Raw genomic sequence first — 21914 nt, 5'->3', positions numbered from 1 at the left:
CTAAATTATATATAAACCTATGAACCCGGACCTACAAAATACAAGCTTTGCTTTTTAGTAGATCCCCCACTTTATTGATTGATTTATATGATTATATTCTCTGTTATAACTATTATCATGTACATTATGTTTTCTATATTGTATGTTTAATTATAATAATTACCATTGTTCATTATGTTCAATTATGTTATCTTTGATAAAGTGAAATAAAATAAACTTACTTAAGATAAACTTGAAATGAGAATGATGAAAATAAAGGATATGAAACCCAGTGCAGTGAGAGGGCTCACACACGGAACCCACATTGGTGTAGGGTTCCGCGCACGCCCTATTTTATGCGAGTGACGATGGTGAGTGCGTCGGCCTACTCGTGCGTTAACTAGTCTACTGAACAAGACGTTTTAATGTGCACGTATTATATATTCAAACTGTGATCCCTCTTATATTTGAATATTCTTCTTTCTGAAGCTTTTTTTAAATTTGCTAAACAGAATAGCGACATGAACCCCTTACATCAAGAGCAAGACATTCTTGGGTGATTGATACACTTTGAAGCCAAGTAATACAAGGCACTTTTGCACAGGATTTCTTTAGACAAGGATATTATGATTCGTTTTATAAAAAAGTGGCCTGCATGTACTTCCTTAGAACCTTTAACAACCCAGTCCTATTTTGTAACCACTCAGCATTATAATAGTATGAAAAGAGAAAAATAAGACAAACAGAATGGTGAAAGCTTGAAATAAATCGGACCCATAATAACAAAAACAGCTATGAGTGTTTGAAACATGAGATCACTAAATCTATGCAAATTTCAAATGGACAATTTGGTCTAAATGATTGTGACGCAGTCATGGACAACTCTCCGCTTTGTCATGTAAAAAGCATCATTGATTTATGTTTTTCTCCCAAGTGCCTTCTCTCTTGTGGTAAAACTCAAAATATATTGTGGAGAGCATATGAGCTATATAAATGACAGAAGCTCATGAGTCATAGATTGAGTAAAGATGATAGTTTATTAATTTTGTGTGTTGATAGAAATTTGAAAGTTGTCCGGCACTACGTCAAATGATATTGCAGATTGAAGTGCCCGTACGTAAAGTAGTTACAACAGAACTTTAACAAATGTTTAACATTTTATTTTTTGTCGGATTTCATTGAAACTTTCACCAGCCGTTTATTGCTCTCTTATATTTCAGCTTTCTATTTGGAGTATTATTAAGGTTAGATTTTCTTTTGGGATCTGGATATTCATTAATTATGATCATCGTTCGTTCATCGGGATTTGTTGATGTGTACCTTTCCCGTCATCTGGTGATCGTCTACGACACACGATGACGACGACGACGACGAGTACTATGATGATGATGACAAGGAGAACGATTACCACAATTAGGATTATTAAGGTAATGGGTGTGGTAGTGGGGATGGGTGTGATAGTGGTGATGGGCGGAGTAGGGTCAACTGCAGGGTAGTCTTCGCATCTTGGAAACCCCTCTGGAACCGGAGGCAGATCAGACTGGTTTCCAACGCGGACTAACATCCCCATTCCATCCTAGTATTGAAAAAAGAGATCAATAGAATGAGATATAAATAAATACAAAAAGCACCAACAACGTGACGAATGTGCGTTTTCATTTCATTCTTATGTCCATGATTTAAGTCCATTCTAATTTATCTGATATACGTGTATAACCTTGTAGACCGTATTTAAAGATAAACTTCAGTACTGGTAAAAAAAAAATAAAAAAAAATCTCACAGAATCAAACGAAACTTACACTGAATGTTCAAGATTACAGATAAATGACATGTGCCAAACAATTTTGGAAGAAAATGTATACTGGCTGAGTCATGAGCATAGAAAGACAAGGAAATCAAGGTAGTACTAGCCCCGACACCATGTGTGTTGTCCCATATATAGCTTTCTATATGTCAGTGCTTGTTACTTTACCAAGACTCGGTCAAATTTATTATGATTTTGATGACTCCAGAACCTTGCAGTGCACACCAATACTTACATGCTACATGATCAACTGTTTCTAATCCTTTCCACACCTTTTCTTTCACAATGCAATCGCATTACCAGTACTAAAGTTTATCTTTAAGCATTGAATAAAGTAATACAGATCTTGCGTAATATCAAAATAGATATAACTTGGCGGTCTTTGTGTACCCAATGCCAAAATCTTGATAAGCTAAATGATTACGATTCGAAAGCAGACATAAAGGCAAAAAAAAAAGAAATGCGTCTACGAATTTTCGCAATAGATTTCCATTTGTACGCTTAAAAAACCAACCTTTCAGCGGAGAGATTAATAAAATGTGGCAATTTGTCGCGGCGCTCCGGTCCCCCGGTCCGGTCCTTTCAATTTTAAATCGAATATATCCGGTACGGACACGATTTCGCAGGAGGAGGGGGGGGGTATAAGTCGGACTACTCACACTTTATTATAATTGAAATTTAATTTTTCATCAAAATAAATCAGATAAGATAGGAAGAAACTAACATCAAACGCCCTTACTACTTACATACCCGGGCCCCGTCTTACAAAGAGTTGATATCAATCGTAACTTATTTGCGATTGATATCAATCGTAACTATGTACATAAGAGATAGAAGACTGCAAACTTGCGATTGATTGGAGGACTTACGATTGATTTGGATCGATCGTAACTCTTTGTAAGACGGGGCCCAGGTGTCTTATGCCTGTAGTTGATGAGAAGGTAATTAACCATAATATCGGGAATTTTTATTTGATTCTTATTTGGAGGGAGATCCCCCAGCCCTCCTTCCGTTGAAATTCTGTTTCCCTACCTCCAAATGGTCCTCCATATGGCAGTGTAGCATCCACCATCCCGGGTTGGCGGCAACGAACTCCACGACGGTGTATCCTCCACTTGGAGTCATCACCGTGTCCTTTTCCGGTGGGTTGTCGTAGTTCCTCACGATCCCGCCATCTGTAATGAATAATCATGATAATTATGTTAGTCACATTTGTATTGCTGTTAAAGATAAAGATCAGTTCTGTTCACGCGATTGCATCGTGAAAGAAACGTTGTGAAATCGATCAGAAAAGGTTGATCATCTAGCATATTTATTGGTGTGTACTGCAAGGTTCTGAAATCATCAACATGATAAGAAATTCGGCCCAGTCTTGGTAAAGTTACAAGCACTGTACACAGAAAGATGTATATGGGACTACGCGACACGTGCGCGATATCTATTTGGTCTGGATAGAATTAATAATTTACCAAATATATCAATTAGTAGGCGGTTTCCCGGCAACATTTTGTATCATCACGTATTAGTCAAAACATATGCTTTCACATGATTGGTAATGAGAGCTTCCAATTCATGTTTTCGAGGGGGGGGGGGGGGGGGGGGGGGGGGGGGGGGGGCGTTTCCAAAACTGGTCTATACCTTTAAAGCTGCTCATGCATGGGTATATAGAGGGCAGCACACTGAGCCAACGGGTATTACGATCCCGTTCGTACCAGTGTTCCTTTATACGTACGCCCGTACGGAAGCGTAATTGTATCAGTGTTCGCCAAGTTGCCTACTTTACGAACGACTATATACCCACGCATGAACATATTTAATACTAGATTTCTAAGCGCTTAACATTATTAACTTAACTGTAATTATTATCACCCAGGTTATAACAGACATACCGAAGCTTTTCTTCTTGCACTCATCAGAGTAAACAGCAAGAATGTACATAAAGCCGAAATCGGACAATTTAAACGGAAGCCAAAGAAAGAAAATTCGCGAAAAATAATATAACGGGCTGTTTTCGGCTTTCTCTCAATTAATGCTATTTGCTCAGTATATCTGTATAATTAGTTGCCATTCTTCGAGTTTAGAGTTGCGATTCTATGTTTAGTTACTTTACTACCCTACTGCACTCACGACTTTTTTTAAAGGGAGTGTAGCTTGGCAGATACTGGTTAACGCCATCTACGTCTTCTTTTGGACAATCTTTATATGGTCAGCGCGCTAGCGTTCGCGAAACAGAACGAAGTTCTCCTCACTCTTCGGTTTCGCGTACGTGATCGCTACGTTCACGTCGTCCATAGTCGTAATATACCCGATTTTCCCCGAGTGGACCTCGGGAAAGCCTCATATAGTCTCGTCATGATACATCCCCTTTAACAATGCTTACTTTCATCAAGCCTGATGATGTCCTCTTTGGTGCTGCCGGTCTCTGATCGACCCTGGGCCAGGATACGGAAGGCATGACCATGGAGATGAAAAGGATGATTGACTGGAAACGGGCCAGCGCCCACATCGATGAGAACGATCTCCAATGTCTAAACAAGAATAGAAGCAGTATACCACACACACCAAAATCTAATTTAGATCACATGACGTATTATACATTGAATATCTTAGCGGTCGCAGCGAAAGTAAAAACTATCTCAAATGAGATTATTATGATTTGCTTGATCTTGGAAACGCTATACAAACTATTTTCTTAGTTTGTTCATAGTCACCTGATAATGACGTCGACAATTTGTGATTTAATTGATAAAATGTGTTAGATCTAAAGCATTTGGATTCTCCTCTTCTTAATTTCGTTTTGGCGTCATTGTATATGTCATAATGATGTGGGAGGAAAGATAAGAGCTCGTCAGTGTCTTTTTGCCCCTTTCTCGGAAGGCCGAAGGTTGGGAACAACACCCGATCAATGAACACACATGAATGAAGTCTGAACCGTGATTAAAAGCCTTAGAACCCCTGAGCTCCTGGGGGCTCCGCCCGCTGGACCCTACGCCAATTCGTGACCTGCCAGTGTCACAAATAAGGTATAAAATTATGCTCATCTGAGGATAATTGAATGTATAAAACCTCTGAGCTTATGGGGGCTCTGCCCCCTGGACCCAACACCAATTTGTGTCATGCCAGTGTCACAAAAAGGGTATCAAAATATGCTAATCCGACACTAATTTATTGCCCAAAACCCCTGAGCTCCGCCCCCTGGCCCCCACGCCAACTCGTGACCTGCCAGTTTCACAAATAAGGTATCAAAATACGCTCATCTGACTTTAATTTATTGCCCAAACCCCTGACCTTCCGGGGGCTCCGCCCTCCGGACCCAGGCTAATTCGTGACCTGCCAGTGTCACAAATAAGGTATAAAAATATGCTCATTAATTTTAACGATAATTTAATGTATAATACCCCTGAGCTTCTGCGGGCTCCGCCCCCTGGACATAACACCAATTCGTGACCTGCCAATTTCACAAATAAGGTATTAAAATATGCTCATCTGACTGTAATTTATTGCCAAATCCCTGAGCTTCCGGGCGCTCCGCCCCCTGGACCCCAGGCCAATTCGTGACCTGCCAGTGTCAAGGTAGAAAAATATACTCATCTAACGATAATTTAATGTATAAAGCCCCTGAGCTTCCATGAGCTTCTGGGGGCTCCGCCCCCTGGACCCAGCACCAATTCGTGTCCTGCCAGTGTCACAAATGAGGTATAAAAATATACTCATCTAACGATAATTTAATGTATAAAGCCCCTGAGCTTCCATGAGCTTCTGGGGGCTCCGCCCCCTGGAACCCACCTCAATTCATGACCTGCCAGTGTCACAAATAAGGTATAAAAATATGCTCATCTGACGAAAATTTAATGTATACAACCCCTGAGCTTCTGGGGCTCCGCCCATTGGACCCGCGCCTGCTAGGGGGGGGGGGGGGGGGGGGGGGGAGGGGTACTTTGTAATTTTTCCCTGGAGGAAAGTTGTCTGCAGGAAAACGATGCAGGGGTAGTTCTTTTATAGAATCCTCACTCGACTCACCTGTCCTAAGTCAACTTTTATGTACTGTGTGCAGGCGCAGAACTCGGTGTCACAATTTTCAAAACCATCTTGTTCCACTTCGCATAAAATGTCGTCATAATATCCTTCTGCGGCTCGCTCATCATCGAATTGGGACAGGAGAGGGAACCCGGGGAAATGAAATGTCCGATTGTTTATTTGAGGCAGCGTTTGTTCCCCCCAGCCAGGTCCGCTGGGGCCCAGAGGATACAGGTCAGCATCGTTGAAGGTCGGGTTATTGAGCTGAAGTCAAAAGAAGAAAAGACAAAGATGATAGTCTGGATTTATATAGCGCTTAATACGAAGGACCGACTCTGAGCGCTTTACAAATATACAGTGCGTCCCAGAAAAAACGAAACCGAGAATTATCGATGTTTTATTATAACTTAATCACAATTATAATTAATAAATGACACATATTTGGAAAGCTTAGATCCTCCTCTTTCATTTGATATTTCACGCACGAGTGGTTAAAAACAATTTGAAGAGAGGGAACCAAAACGTCATTTGGCGGCCGGTATCTGAATTTCAAAGAGAAAATCACATTTCTAGAAAGTTCATTTTTTCCCTTTCATATGACATCTTAATCAGAAAAAAATGAGCTAGGGATAACAAAGCTTTGTTTGTTTAAAGTAAGGCTTGCATTTCCATTATTTTATGACACGAATTCGTTTTCATTGGCTGCCTGCCGTAGCAACAAACGGAATCGCCAAAAGACTTAACTCCGTTTCGTTGAAGATCAGCCATAAACGAAAGACTTCATGCATGGCTTATTGTCAACGAAACGGAGTTTTATTTCAATTTCAATTTCCACAGATTCATAAAAGACAGTATAAATTACAATCAAATATAAAAGCATTACAACAAAAGATGAACCTATATGTATGTTCTGTTTTTACAGTATTATGGTTGATATTCGTTATGTATATCTTATTCTGAAATATTATATGATATGATATTCATTGGAACATGTGTTCAAATATGTTATCTTGAGATTGATTTTCAATAAATGACCTGTTGGAGGGTCCTAAAAATTAAACAATAACACATACAAAAACATATAGATATTACATGCAAATCTATGTGTGGGGTGAGTAGTAGTGGGTTGGTGGTACCAAGAAATACAATATATAGAGGAAATGAATGATATACAGGAAAGAAATATTGAGAACAATAGAAAGAAACACCGTACAATTAAATCTTAAGAGTTGGATACGAGATCAAATATTGTTTCAACTTTGACTTGAAAGAATAAAGTGATGAGCAGCTTTGTAAATTCTTTCAGAGTGCGTAATAATAATGATAATAATAATGTAATTATATAGCGCCTTTTCCAAAGGATACAAGGATAAATAATGGTTTTCCAAGTATATGGCTACACTCTGTTTTCAAATTGAATTTTGAATTGAATTGAATTGAATTAATTTTCCTCTGCAAAACATAAAAATCAAATGACATTTCAACGATACAACACTATATAATTTTTTTTGAACGCTTACACAATACAATAATAAAAGAGATGGAACTGATAACACACTATTAAGAATTTATTCATTGCTTGATAGCGTGAATATATAAGAACCTGATATGTTATGATATCAGCATGGAACCCCAAAACATTTAACTAAGACGATGGTTATTGAATGTTCCCCTTAGTATTTTTATAATCCGAATCAAATCTTAAAAGTGAACACAAAATATAACGAAAATATAGTAAGAGGAGAGAGAGAGAGAGAGAGAGAGAGCTTAAGAAGAAGACGGAAAATACTTACTTCACGAATGTCAATGGGCAAGTAGACCCTACGAAATGTATTATTTGTTGCTTGTCTAGATCCTGCGAAGGAAAGCATATAAGGTAATCTGTTATGATATGATATGATATAAGATATGATCAAAAACATTTATGATAACAATCTAGCGAGAAAAAGTAGGTCATTCATGAATATGATGAGTTTTACACAAACATAAGCTTTGTAACGTGAGTAAATGGATATGACCATGGCATTTTAAGGTTTAATACATGATAGCTTATTACAAATAATGCAAGGGGGATTGAGCACAAGAAAACGTCGTCATCAAATCACAACACAGCTTCATAGACTTCAAGATATCTACCAACGTCAGACTTGGGTGCCATGCGCGTCACATTCTTTGCAAGTGCGTACTCTACGTGTGTTCTATGTATTCCACTCAACAAATCGTGCATTTAACTTAAATATCTCTTTGTAGGAGAATCCTTTGAAGCTCTATAGTTTGAAAGCAGGATAGGGAGATGGGACCCCTTACATCATTAGCGAAACGTGTTTTGGTGATCGGTAACATACTAAGTGTTTATATGCTGCACAAGTAACCTCCCTATGCTACAATTAATGAATAGACATATACCAAAGGTTTCCACATTATTCACTCTTTTCAGTGCAAGTGGCAAAATAACGGTATTAAAAAGGGTTTTTATGGAGCTCATCAAGACCGGAGGTGGGTAATTTTGTAATGCCATTGCGTTGCAAAATTCAATCCTTCTGTCAGTTGGTGCCTATAATTTTGTGCAGAATTGCACGTGAAGCAAACGAGCAACCGTTCATAGAGGCGAAGAAAGCTATATAAGTGTTAAGCCAACCTTAGACGTACCTAAGGATCTCAAATCATTAACACTTGGGAACACATTTGGTTCTTGGTCGACATCTTGGTAGACCAACCCTTGTCTATCTACCGACGGATCAGCTGGGGGTACTTCATCAGCTGCACCCTGGTACCTGATCACTGCTAGCCCAACCAGACCCGAACCTTGCTTGGAACCCTCGACCTTTAGCCAGTAGTTGCCGACTTCTTGAGAGGCATTCAGGATGAAATCGTACCTGTATGGTTAAAGGGAGAAAGGATTAAACCGAAACATGTGCTAAACCCTAACTCAATGGCACAAAGTGTAAATATCCACGTAGCATATTTCAACACTTCCCGTTTTCTTTACGTTTCTTCAAATACTGAGAGTCGCATATATATATGATATCAGGCATCGTAATTCATTTACTACATATAAGTGGTGCACAAAAAGTATGATAACTTGACTGAAAGCAATGCTGTAATCGTGATAATTTTCAGGAATACAGGCTGGACTTGGAGTTTGGCAATTTTACGTCTTCACTACCTTTCCTCCACAAAAGAACAACAAAGGCGTCTATTACCTAAACCTCGATGTTGCCTCTATTAGTAAGGATATAGGTCTTTTGGGTAAGACAGTCTAATGAATATTTTTTGAAGCAATGCTGTGCTCCATCTTAATTCCAGGAAGGCTTTATTGACATTTGATAATAATAGCAGTAAGTTTTGTTCTCATCACCTCTCTCCTCCATAGAGGAAGAAAGCGTCGACTTCTAATGGTTCAAAGTCGTCTCCATCGCTAGAGATGAGGGTGATGTTATGACCATCAACAGAGACCTTCATGGGGACGTTGGCTATGGCACTACTAATGACCCGGAAGCGATACCGTTTGCCCTGTCGGAGGTAAATTTGGAATGGACAATGGGGTTATATAATTGTGCCGTAGGCAACCAATATAACATTTTATGGTATCACGTTAAATACAACAATGGTGATAATCAGAGCCGACTACATACAGGGTTTACCCAACTTTTCGTCACTTGGTCACAACATCGCGTATATTATTTGTTTTTGTTTTGTTTTCCCAACAAAGTACTATTAGCCATACTACTACTATCAATGACTCTGAATTTCTGACTCTTTCAAAGTCTCCTGAAGACGGACAGTCAACCTGTCCGAAACGTCGAGTCTACTCTTCTACTCTCCTGCTCCTGCTCTTCAACTCACTCGCCGACTCAAGCCAGCTTCTCTCATCTACTCAACTCTCCAACTCAATCCAGTCTTCTACTCAAACCTCTCATCCTGTCTACAACTTTCTGGTTTACAGTCCTTTTCAGGACTATACTCACTTTCGAAAGATACTCTTCCTTCCAACCTCCACTTTCTCGCCTTTCCATTTCACTTCTATTTCTATCCACTTTCCTTAGTCCTTCTAGGACTTTACACATGGTGTACCGTAAACCTCTTCCGCGATTGTTCATACCACCATGCAAACCTTCAAACATCATCTGACTCTGAATTTGTTTTCGAAATTTAATTCTCATTCAATTGTTCATACCTCAATCACAGTCTTTAAACCATCGAGACCAAAAGGTTTGTAGCCGTTTGGTCAACATCCTGTTCATCTCATCTTCTACCCGATTGGACTTTTCTCATATGGCCTACAACCAGTCTACTATCCACGTGGTTCAATAATCATTTAGTCTACTTATTATTTGGCCCAATGACCATTTAGAATAATAGTCACTTGGTCTAATAAACCTTTAAGATAATAGTCATTTGGTCTAATTTTCATTGGTGTAATCTCCAATGAATCTATCACTCATTTGATATTATTGGAAGTCGGTCTAATTCCCAGTATGTATGATGTCGATTCGGTCTACCGTCCATAAGGTATAATAATAGATGATTATTATAAGTTATGATTACAAAGTTATGCGACCATATGGATAGTAGGCGAACTAGTTGTAAAGCAAACGGCAATTCACCGACCGAAGACATACCAACCACAGACCGAATAAAACATCCCAGTGATACTCAAATGGGTCAAAATGGACCTCAACAGGTTTGGTAACCTGAGGCATCGATTATTTACCTGTGCGACGTTGTAGATCTCCCTTGGCGTCACCGTCGACGTCGATGCATTGCCATATACGGCGAACGCTCCCTTGCCGTTGATGAGTATGGACTTTGGATCGTCCTCGGTGCCTCTGAAATGTTGGTCAAGATAGATACTGACGTGCCCTTGGTGGGTCCAGTCAATGAGAACGACCTTGTGTTCAGGTAAGTCATAGTCATACAGGAGACCCTGAGCATCGACCTGCGTAGTCAAAGTAAAATATGTACAGATTGACCAGAAATGTATACACTGTTGCCTATAAACTAACCCTTACATACTTTAAATGTGCCTACATCAGTTTGCTACATATATATATAGGTTATTTATCCAATTGATTTAGTGGTCTCACAAGCTGTTTCTTCGCCTGAGTTTGATTCTTGTTTGATAAATTGTGGCGTGTTTCGGCGTTTATTTCGAGTTTGTTACACGAACATAATTTACGATGGCTATATTAAAGCGAGCAAGCGAAAATGGATGACTTCTTATTACAGCGACCATCCGTACTTATGACGTTGTTGCATGATATATCTGTGCAGTGGCGGATCCAGCCGGCGGAAAGAGGGTGGGGGGGGGGGCCAAATCCGTGAGAAAATATTAGTGTCGTCTCAGCCGGCCGGCGAATAAGCGGGGGGGGGGGGGCGCTTTTTTTGTGTTATAAAGGTTAACTTTACGTTATTATCCTATTTTTTTTTTTATCGTTCTGGGGGGCTGGGGGGGGGGGGCCGGGTCGGAAAAATCGCTACGTGGATCCGCCCCTGTATCCGTGTATCCATCAAGATTTGAAAAAAATCATATGGCATCTCTCATATGGTAATATCCATAATGACAAATATCGACGACGCATTGATCATAATAAGATTAAAAATTATAACAGTCATGAACGGGTCTCAGATGCAGCTCCACAATATAACCCAGGATTTTTGCCACATCAATCTTTTGCTGTAACTAATGACTTTGTTTTTCTCGTATCAATCATTTCCCTGACAATATTCAGTGACAATACTCGTGTGTTTGTTGTCCTTCTTACTATACTGCCATTTCCGTATACACGTTACCTACCTGTTTAGATTGCCTGATGATCATTGCACCAAAAAGCCCATCGGCTCGTTGCATTCCTGTATGAGCGTGCCAAAAGTGCGTGCCAGCGTGGTCGGCTGAGAAGTTATACCTACGAGAAAAAAAAACCCCGATTCAACAAAAAATTATTTTATTGTTAATTTAATGATAACAATAATAATGATAATAGTTATTATAATAATAATTATTATCATAATGATACAATACTTTTGTTTACCCATGCAGGGAAGCCTGATCAGCTTCATTGCTGTTAGTCGTGAAGGCTCTGCAAATATTTCTACCCCATCAGGCAAATATGGTTGGCAAAGGATGTTAGTGTCGGGCTGGGATTCGAACCCTCAACCCTGTGATTGAGAGTCAATTGAATGAACCACTATACCAAGACACCTCCACAAAAGTGTTCCCTAGCGATTCCAACAGGCCAAAGAGCTGTTGAATAAGTTATCCGGCTGTACCAGTGAAGAGTAATTTACAAGAAATACCGTCACCCCTTACCCAATTATTTGAAGTTGTTCGATTGCGGCTATCTTGGATTAATGTCTAACTATTCAACCACGATCACCAAAACTTTCGAAAATCAATCTGAGGCATTTTCAACTTATCAGCTATTAAAGTATGCGAACACGATAATGACAAATTTCCGAATCCCAACTATCGATCCGATTGCACGAGATAATGGATTAAGTCGATATCTAGAAATCGATATCTAGTCTTTGCGATGGTGTTGTACTTTGGCAGAGATTCGAACCCTGTACCTTGTAATTCCCAAGTCCCATTACTTTTCCACTAGATTAAAACAATTCTAGGTTTACACGTTGACTATCCTGTGTGTAGTTTAGTTTTTACAGACCTGTATCAATCCGATATAATTATTTACGTTTAAGGAGTTTTACGTCATCATCCGGGTGACGTGAATGTGTTTAATTTCGAACCGGGGTAAGATGGAGTCCGTTTTGAGGCGCAGACAGAGAGCTGACAAAGTGAACGTACCGCTTGATTAATTCACGTTTCCCTTTTGACTAACCTGAATGTGGTTCTGGGTAATATGGGACACTGAGTGACCATAAACACACCGTCCATATACTGGTTAGATGTCTGATAAATTCCATGCCAATGTAAAGTGATAGACTCGCCATTATCCATCATGTTGACGGCGTTGACGATGACCTCGTCGCCCTCGCAAACCTGTAGAAGATTTCAATTCATATCAAAATCTAAGGTCCCAGTCACATCGACGAGAACGACACTACAAGAGACCGATGCCAGACCGAACTGTAACATGTGGTATTTCGTTTCAATTCTCTTTTTGTCTCAGTCTAGTATATGTGTATTTTATTTTTTATTTTCTGTATATTAAGTCAGTAGTTTAATTCAGTGAACCTACAGGCAACAAGCCTAAGTATTTAAGTACGTTCATTTCCATATTTAATGATTTACAGAACGTTCATTTTAGATGTTAAAATTACTATGACTCGGGTTTATTCTTTCCATAAAACCTTTTACTGGTTATGTTTTGTAAAATGTATTATAATTTTCATAGAATATGACTAAAAGCAACCAATCAATAAATTTACCTCCCTTGTAGACCGACTGACCAGTATTGGCCTCATGAACCATGGGAGAAGTTGTCAGAAGGCCTTACACATTACTTGACATTCGCGTCTTCCTAACATGAGTGTATGCTTTAATCCTTGATGAATTATGTATATCATTAGCGTTAGACTGGAGCAGTAGTATAAACAAATTGCTACAGAAATCACAAAGTTTATACATGATTTTGACCTACTGGTTTTATCACAGTAATGATGATGATTATGATAATGATAAGCGAATTATAATGATGACGACGACACTGATGATAAGGATAATGAGACGATGACGACGACGGTTATTTAAAGATGGTGACGTAGATGGTGTAAACGAATCATATGCGATAGCCGAGGGTGTTTGAACTGTTTTGAAGGCACCGAGTATACGTATTTTTTGTTGTTTTTGTGTTTGTTTTTGTTTTACTAATGCCCGAACAAAATGATGTGTACTATTTGTTTTATAAAATGATTTATAAAAATAATAAAATTAATATGATATTCTTTAACATGGCTTTAATAATGACCGGTCGAAAGTATTTACTAATGACCGGTCATTACTAAAATTACGTGTTTGGCAAACTAAATGCGTGGTAACGTGTACGCTCTCAGCCAATCATTTGATTAGGATCCGCTTCATCATCTTATAAAATGTAGATAATAATTATAAAATAGATGGCATTGATGTATTATAAACATGATCACAAAGTAGATGATAATGATGAAGTCGATAATGATGGTGATGTCATGATTACTTACCTCGATGGCAGGTCCCGGTAGAGCCCTGTTTGCGACCATGATTTGTCTAGGAACCCCGTCTGCCGGTACGCAATGAACCCTCTCGCAATCACTGAGGTTGCACGGACAGTCGTAACAGGCTTTAGCCATGGTGTAATACCACTCTACAACAAATGTGTACTCACAGCTCATCGGCGCAGAACTAGTGCAGTCTCTTGAACAATGATGAGAGGGCTCGGCTAAATTGATGAAAGAATAGGAACGTGTTTTAAGGAACACATGCAATTATTTTATGGCACATTTACTCTTTTAATTTAGTTGGGTAATATTTCCTAAATAATGGGTTGTGAGGGGGGAATGTGCGGATAACAGTTACCCAATATTAGGTACATTTTACCCGATACTGGGTACAGTTTTACCCTCAAACATTGCCCATAAAGCTTGGATTCTATTTCTTATCTGTTTTCATGAAGTGACCGTGAAAATATGGTTTATTCTTAAGAGAAAAAGTAAAAGTCTTCTCAGGAGAGTATAGATGAATCCAAATAGTCATATGGATTGATCAATGTTGTTCTGAAAATAAATAACATTTAATTATATCGAGAATAAACCATATGTCATAATCATTTCATGATATTAATTGAATTCAATTGATGAGTCGATATCGTCTTTCGTCACAATACATTTTTATTTGCTCAGCTTAAAAGCTTTAATATATAAACCATGGAAACAGGTTATTGTTTTATTTCGGTCTTAAATAAACACTTATAAACCTTCTGTTTGTTTTTTCGTTTCTATAAAAGATACTATCAAAATATAAACATGTTGAAAACAAACAAACACTTAGGTATCCGCTGTGACTAATTTCTGATTTCCCTTATTATCTGTAAATATGTTATTTGAGTTAATCCCAAATGACAAATATTTAACTTCAATGAAAAATTATTGAACTATTTTTCTCTTTCCCAATTTACTTAGATGTAAATCCCAATTTATCCACGATTAAAACAGCTCAATACAAGAATGTCAAAATGTAGTCGCAAGATGAATCTTTAGATTTCAATTCAATTAAATGAACATTGATTTCCTCCTTATAATGAAAATGAAAGAAATCATGAGATACATGTTCCTGCGGTGCAGCCACAACAAAGCAAGCATACATGAATAAGATAATAATTTGAAACTACATGAGATAGACCTACCTGGTGTTGCCATAAAACTATCAAAGTTTAACGCGGGAGGCTCTAGCGTTGAGTTGCGGAGGCAGTTTGGACCTGGAAAAAAAAGGAAGAAATAATCATTCACAAAATTGTTTTCGACCTCATTCTTCTCCAGATAGAGGTAGAAAACTAAATATGAGTATTGAATATTGATGTCGTGAATGGATGAAAATAATAATGGTAATAATAATAATAATAATAATAATAATAATAGAGGGTTCTTGTAGAGCGCTTATGTCTGTCAGATTTGACTCTCCTGGCGCTCCAGATTTATTACCCCGGCTTTAGCATGGCCGCCATTATGGCGCTCTAGCATTTCAAGATATTAATTTTTACCTAGGTAGAGTGTGGCAATTGGGTAATGAAGATTAAAGTCTTGCCAAAAGACATTAGAGCCGCGGTGGGACTCGAACCGCGAACCATGTGATCCACATTATCGACTAGACCACGACACATTTACAATCATATGACAGCCTATATTCCAGCGTTGTGTGAGGTGGGCGCGGTAGGAAGGGGGGGGGGGGGGTGGCGGCGGGTTGGTGAGAAATTTCCAGACAGTCATATTTTCAAGGATCATGATTTCTAAATTCTCTCCTTAAAAGGCTCGTTTATGCTTTTGTATGAAAAGGGGGAGGGTCAGCTATTTCGACCCGCAGGCACATCAATGTACGTCAATCCATATCTGATATTGATTAACATTCACGACAGGGCCGTCGTGTAAGGACATGTTGGAAATCAGTAATCATCAGGAAAAAATGAAAGAAAAAGAAAGAAAAGGGATACTTCTAACTATACTACTACTACTACTACTAATAATGATACACATGATTTACATATATTACGAAGAATAATGTTATTTATCCTCCTATTTCGACTATCTATATTGCTTCTACTACTACCAGTACTACTAAAGTACTACTAGTAGTACTGCTACTACAACTACTACTAGTACTACTACTACTACCACTCCTACTACTACTACTACTACTACTTCTACTACTACTGCTATTACTAATTATACTACTACTACCATTAGTTCTACTACTACTTTGCTGAGATCAAGAACGTTTAGTTTCATTATCATTATTATCATTATTGGTATTAGTAGTAGTAAAAGTAGAAGGAGTAGCAATATTAGTATTTCCGCAGGAGTTTTAGCATGGCTGCCATTAATTACCCGCACAATGCCGTCAGAAGTTTGGGTTTAGCAGTAGATCGGACTCAAGGGTAAGTAATACCTGCTATAAAATGTCATACTTCAAAACTCCTTCAATGATCATGTTATTGTTATGAGCAGGGAAATAAAGTCAATAGAGGGATATGCAGGTAATATCAAATTTAATGGAGTTTTGAAATATAATATTTAGCACTAGGTCATTAAGGTCATAATTATCTCACTGTTCCCTTAATACCCGGAGACTCACCGAGCGACGAAAGGGTATTTCTTTATTGACCTACAGGTTAGCTGTGTGCAGACTTGTAAAGACATTGATTGTATTTTCACCAAGTCTGGTGTCAGCGAATTGTGGCCTTTTGCACATGGAAACTGACGACCCACTACCTTTTAACCTAAAATGGAACCGATCAAAACCAACTGCAATCCTCTGTCGTTGAGTAAATAATGCCCGGACCAAAATCCGACAAAAGCAAATCTCGGATAACCAGACAAAAATTTGTTGATGATGACCAGAATATATGTGTAGAAATAAGCGAAATGACTCGGAGGACATTTAAATGAATATATACATAGCAAAGGTATTATCATTTTGAAGTCGATAATAAAGCACGATCGGCAGGACTTTGAAATTGAGTTACAGATTTCAATGATGATAACAATATAGTGGGTTTTTGTATAGCGCTCATATATGTCAGACTTGACACTCCTGGCGCTCGACAACTATTGCCCCGGCGTTAGCAAATTTTGAATAGTCTGAAGAAAGACAAAAAGACCTACTTCTCCATAGAGCAGGTAGGAGATGTGTAAGAAATAACTTCACATCAGCAGAAAGTACAAAACTCACAGGATAATTTTAGACTATTGCTATGAGTAAATCGTGCCATTCCTGAATAATTGCGTTTTAATCGAGAGAGAGAACATCATTAAAGTCACTAAAATTGGAACTGGAGTGTGAAAATTAAAATCACTAGGTCTTTGTACAAATTGGCAATTTCTTGTTGAATTGTTTGTAAACCTGATGACCCAACAGTCGAGCTTATTTCGTTTCATCGGTTATTTGTGTCTAGTCGGGTTTGTCTGAGGTACTTTCCTGCTGTGTGGGTTCTATGCCTCTGAGCGATACTCAAAACAACACAACTAGCTGGATTAAAAAGCTTCCTCGGTAGTCTAGACGAGGCGGAGGTTAAAGAGGGTTCTGTTGATCAGTCATACTACAATGCGTATAAAAAAGCGTATTCAAATTTGGTAGCTTCTAATTGAAAACGTATAACACGTGTGAACTTGAAAAACATCTCATGGTGAAGGGTATCCTTTATTATAAGGCTCTAATATAAAAAAAACTCTGCTGTAACGCCGGATGACCAGGCAGCAGGCCTTTGAAAAACGATTGTCAAAATCCTCTTGTACCAAGTTTGGGCTGAAGCAATGAATGTGGATACAAATCCATAATGTGTGTTTTATCTCATTCCAAATCAATTGCTCACATTTTTACACTGACTATTATGCACTTTAACAGCCAAGGTGTAAGATAAACTCAAACTCAAGGAAATGCTTAGTACTAGCAAAAATTATATATGGCCTTACCCACATTCGTTCTATCAGCCCAAACTTGGTACAAGGCGATTTTGGTAGCAATTTTTAAGACCAAGGGGCTGAGTCGCCCGTAGCAGAAACATTATGAATATGGTATCATTGGACAAAAAACAAGTTTCTCTTCACTATGGAATAGAGTGCAGGCTGAGAGTTTTATATTGGTACATGAATTTAACAGTTCATTTATTTATACTCCTTTTAAATTATATATGTTTCGTGTTTATCGTTACTCATGAAAAAAAGGTTAAATGGTTGTATATTAAGCCGTTTTTTGAATACTTTTAGATGTAAGCTTTACTATAAATGGGAAATCAATTATTAACATAATTAAAGGATTACAACAATTGGTAAGCGTATGGGTAATTTCCTATTATTTTACGCAATAATAACCAAGCATTTCACTGTGTTTTCATTATCATGTTTTTCTTATGGATTATGTAATATATGCCCATAGTTACTGAATAAATAAATACCCCCAAATAAATGAAATTAAATAATAAACAACTGTTATATAGTGTTATAACAATTTGATGATAAAGTCGTTACATACACATATGCAATATGAAATGCCAGAACTCACTATACTTTATTTAAAGTGAAATAATGGAATTGAGAAAAATGAATAATAAATCACAAGGCAATAATTATATGACTATTGGAAAGCTTACTAGAAAATTCTTGTAAGATGCATGGGAAATCCACTGACCAATACTACCTACTACTACTACTACTACTTCTACTACTACTTCTACTACTTCTACTACTATAACTACTACTGTTGTTGTTGTTGGGTAATTGTTTATTGGCGTTCATTCAATGTTGAATATATACGCCATAATTATTTTTAATTTTATAAGGAAAATCAGTTATAAATAAGAAAACTGAGGATAAAGATTTGTAATGATATAATTAAAAAGTAACGCAATTTTTTAGGAGTCTCTGGATGGTTTGCAACTTCGTGTTTCTGCTTTTTTTTTTTTTAAAGTTTAATCTGGTCAGCCCGGTTTCGATGGCATGGAAAACTAGCTTTGGATAACTACTACTACTACTGCTACTATTACTAATACTACTAGCACTACTAATACTACTACTGCTACTACTACTACTACTACTACTACTGCTACTACTACTACTACTACTGCTGCTGCTGCTGCTGCTAATGATGGTGATGATGTTGATACTACTACTGCTACTACTTCTACTACTACTACTACTACTACTACTACTACTACTACTTGTAATAATAATAATAATAATAGTCCTACTACTACTACTACTAATAATAATAATAATAGTAATTATAACGATAATACTAAAAGCTGGGGCTTCATTTGCTAGCGTAGTCCTGTGGGCCCTGCGATTATTATAACCACAGCAATGCCAGGTACCCATTTACATCTGGGTGGAGTGTGGCGAATTAGGACTAACGTCTTGCCAACATTTTTAAATTATTTTCTCCCAAATCAAATACATATTGTACAAATCATTCTTAACAAAACTGAATGCATTGTACATTGATATTTTGGATTAAACAACAATTGCAATAATAAAATAATAAAACTGTTTGGAAAACATTTTTATAAAAATGATCAAGAATATTAAAGTAAACATGAGAGAATTTGTTGGGTCTATTCTCCCATTCCCTCCCCCGTTAAACATACTCTCAACATCCTCACCCACACACCACCACCCCTACCATGCGACACACGACACACACGTACACCACCACCCGATCACACTTCCACACATCTACCACACACTGTTCCTAGCCTCCTCAGAATACTCCCCCAATTTGGAGCGACAGAATAATAGAAATAATCTTTAAACAAAATTTGAAGAAATCATTAAAACGAGGCTACAATAACCCCATTATTAAAAGTCATCTCCAGAAGCTTGCGAAAAGGAGCTTCTGAGAAAGATGCAAAATGAAATATAATGATTTTGCAATGTTACTTACTCTGCGCTTTGCTCAAGTTGACGAACGTCGCCAACCAGGCGAAGGCCCAAACAAGTTTCTTGAAGTCCATTTAAGCTTCTACCACGTTATTACCACTTTCTTTCGTGGAAGCAGGCACACCGAATGACGGCTGACATCCAACTGTTTGCGAGAAGCGTGAGAAATGTTAACGCGCTAGTTCAATCCTGACTATTATTGCAGTTTCTTTTGTTACCGCACCCAAGCGTATGACGAAACTGCTACCCAAATTTTAAACGACACTCCACTCGGGCCGCACCACCTTGTTCGGTCTTACCTGTACTTCGTCCGGAATGCGCGTATGGCGGACGGAACGTGCCATATTCATGACAACTATACGACTATACACCCATTCGATGGATGTATAGTTTTAGCCAATCAATACGCAGGAACCGTACGACTATACAACTATACAACTATACGACTATACAACAATACAACTATACAGCCAAGGGTTTTAACTACTGCACGTGCAGTAGTTTCTCTCTGCTCGTACAAAGATAAACCACTGAACAGGGGTTTTAACTACTGTTGCCATTCTGTTTATGTTTTTTTTCTTATACTTTCATCGAAATCTACCTATTAAACGGATTGGATTGCCCTTGAAATATAAAACCTTTACAGTATAGCGTGAGCTGTGGACAATGAACATCTCCGTTCGCAGGGCCGTAGTGTTACGTTCAAGGATGTCGCAGAATTGTTGTTGTTATTGATAGGTGATTAAATAAAATATCTTACTGGTACAATAGATCTGACCTCATCATCCTCGTGGCATAATCAATAGTCTATTGTATTACCTGTAATGCTTTATCTAAGATAAAGCATTACAGGTAATACAATTTTTTGGTATGGGGTCATGAATTTGGTTCAAATGAACATATTGGAAGCATATATGCGATCTTACAATATTCGGTGATCGTTGTCTTGGTTGTTATGAAATTGTAAATAATAACCTCTTTATGCTGTATAGCTCCCTCTCAAGGTCAAGATATTAATAAAGCTATAAAACAATGTTCCTGACCTCATCATCCTTGTGGCATAACCATTAAATAAAGCATTAATGAAGGTGTCAGTTTTCTTTTCTTCACACGCTTTATCCTTCTCTTCCTACGACTTTAAGCCCATGCACCTTAATTTTCTATAATTGTCTACTTTAATTTCTCACACTATGCTCATTTCCCTCTCCAATCTGTCTCTGTCAATTTCACATGCATTATGGCTCAAGGCATGGGCACATAGAGGGTTTTTTTTTATGTTGGGGACCGGGGTAAAATGCAATAAATGATTTAAAATTTATTGCATTTTTTGGGGGTGTAATTTATGGAAACTGCCCCCTACCCTAGCCCTCGCTGCGTACAGTCATGGTTCAGTGACAAAGCAATGGCCTCGTAACTGTGAGGCCCCAGGATCAAAACCGTGTCGATATGCTTTATTAGTGCCCTTTTGTGGGGCATTAATCCTCATTACTGTCATTTATGACTTCAGGGCGTAGGTCAAATTGTAATAATATAGTTGGGAGAATTGAGGAATCGATCAGATCAGTTTTCCCCAAATTCACTCAAATGTTCAGATTATCTTTAATTGTACATCTAACATTGAATTCACTACCTTTCCACCATTTTCTCTTATCTTAACAATGTTACAAATTTATGCATAGTTTATTCAAAATAGTGCAAAGCGAGTCAATTTTCCAAGTGAAATATCTTGCTTGATTTATTACCTTTGAGCGCATGTTCACGGTTTTCTGTGATCAATTTTACAATTTGACCTCTAATTTAACCCATTAGTGAAATTCATCGCTTTGACCAGTTCCCACCTTTAAAGCAGTCCCTACACGTAACGAGACACGTTCCGCCCCTGCCGTTTATTTTCTTTAGAAGTCTGTTTCTAACATGGAATTAATTTTGCTGTGACTCACATGATTAACCGGATGGAAACATTCAAGTATGCTTGCTTGACATTATTAGTGATTTAGTAGGAGTAGAAATATGGCATATGCTCTCTGACAT

The 21914-nt window shown here is 38.0% G+C and overlaps 1 protein-coding gene across 1 annotated transcript; it reads right to left on the bottom strand.

Annotated features, from left to right (window-relative positions):
* On the bottom strand, positions 1-20288 carry LOC581216 (laccase-1). The gene is made up of 13 exons (XM_781228.5): positions 19888-20288; positions 15143-15214; positions 13962-14179; positions 12641-12801; positions 11599-11707; positions 10516-10740; positions 9160-9314; positions 8451-8677; positions 7595-7656; positions 5805-6065; positions 4165-4312; positions 2817-2959; positions 1-1555 (listed from the first exon to the last, which is right to left on the bottom strand). The coding sequence occupies exons 1-13, from the start codon at positions 19955-19957 to the stop codon at positions 1265-1267; spliced, it is 2142 nt and encodes a 713-aa protein (XP_786321.4). The 5' UTR covers positions 19958-20288; the 3' UTR covers positions 1-1264.
* Between the last annotated feature and the right edge of the window lie 1626 nt (positions 20289-21914).

The sequence above is a fragment of the Strongylocentrotus purpuratus genome, unplaced genomic scaffold (assembly GCF_000002235.5).
Source record: "Strongylocentrotus purpuratus isolate Spur 01 unplaced genomic scaffold, Spur_5.0 spur5_scaffold_1, whole genome shotgun sequence".
NCBI lineage: Eukaryota > Metazoa > Echinodermata > Echinoidea > Camarodonta > Strongylocentrotidae > Strongylocentrotus > Strongylocentrotus purpuratus.
Note: the sequence above shows the minus strand (reverse complement) of the source record. Positions and strands in the feature narration are given on the sequence as shown.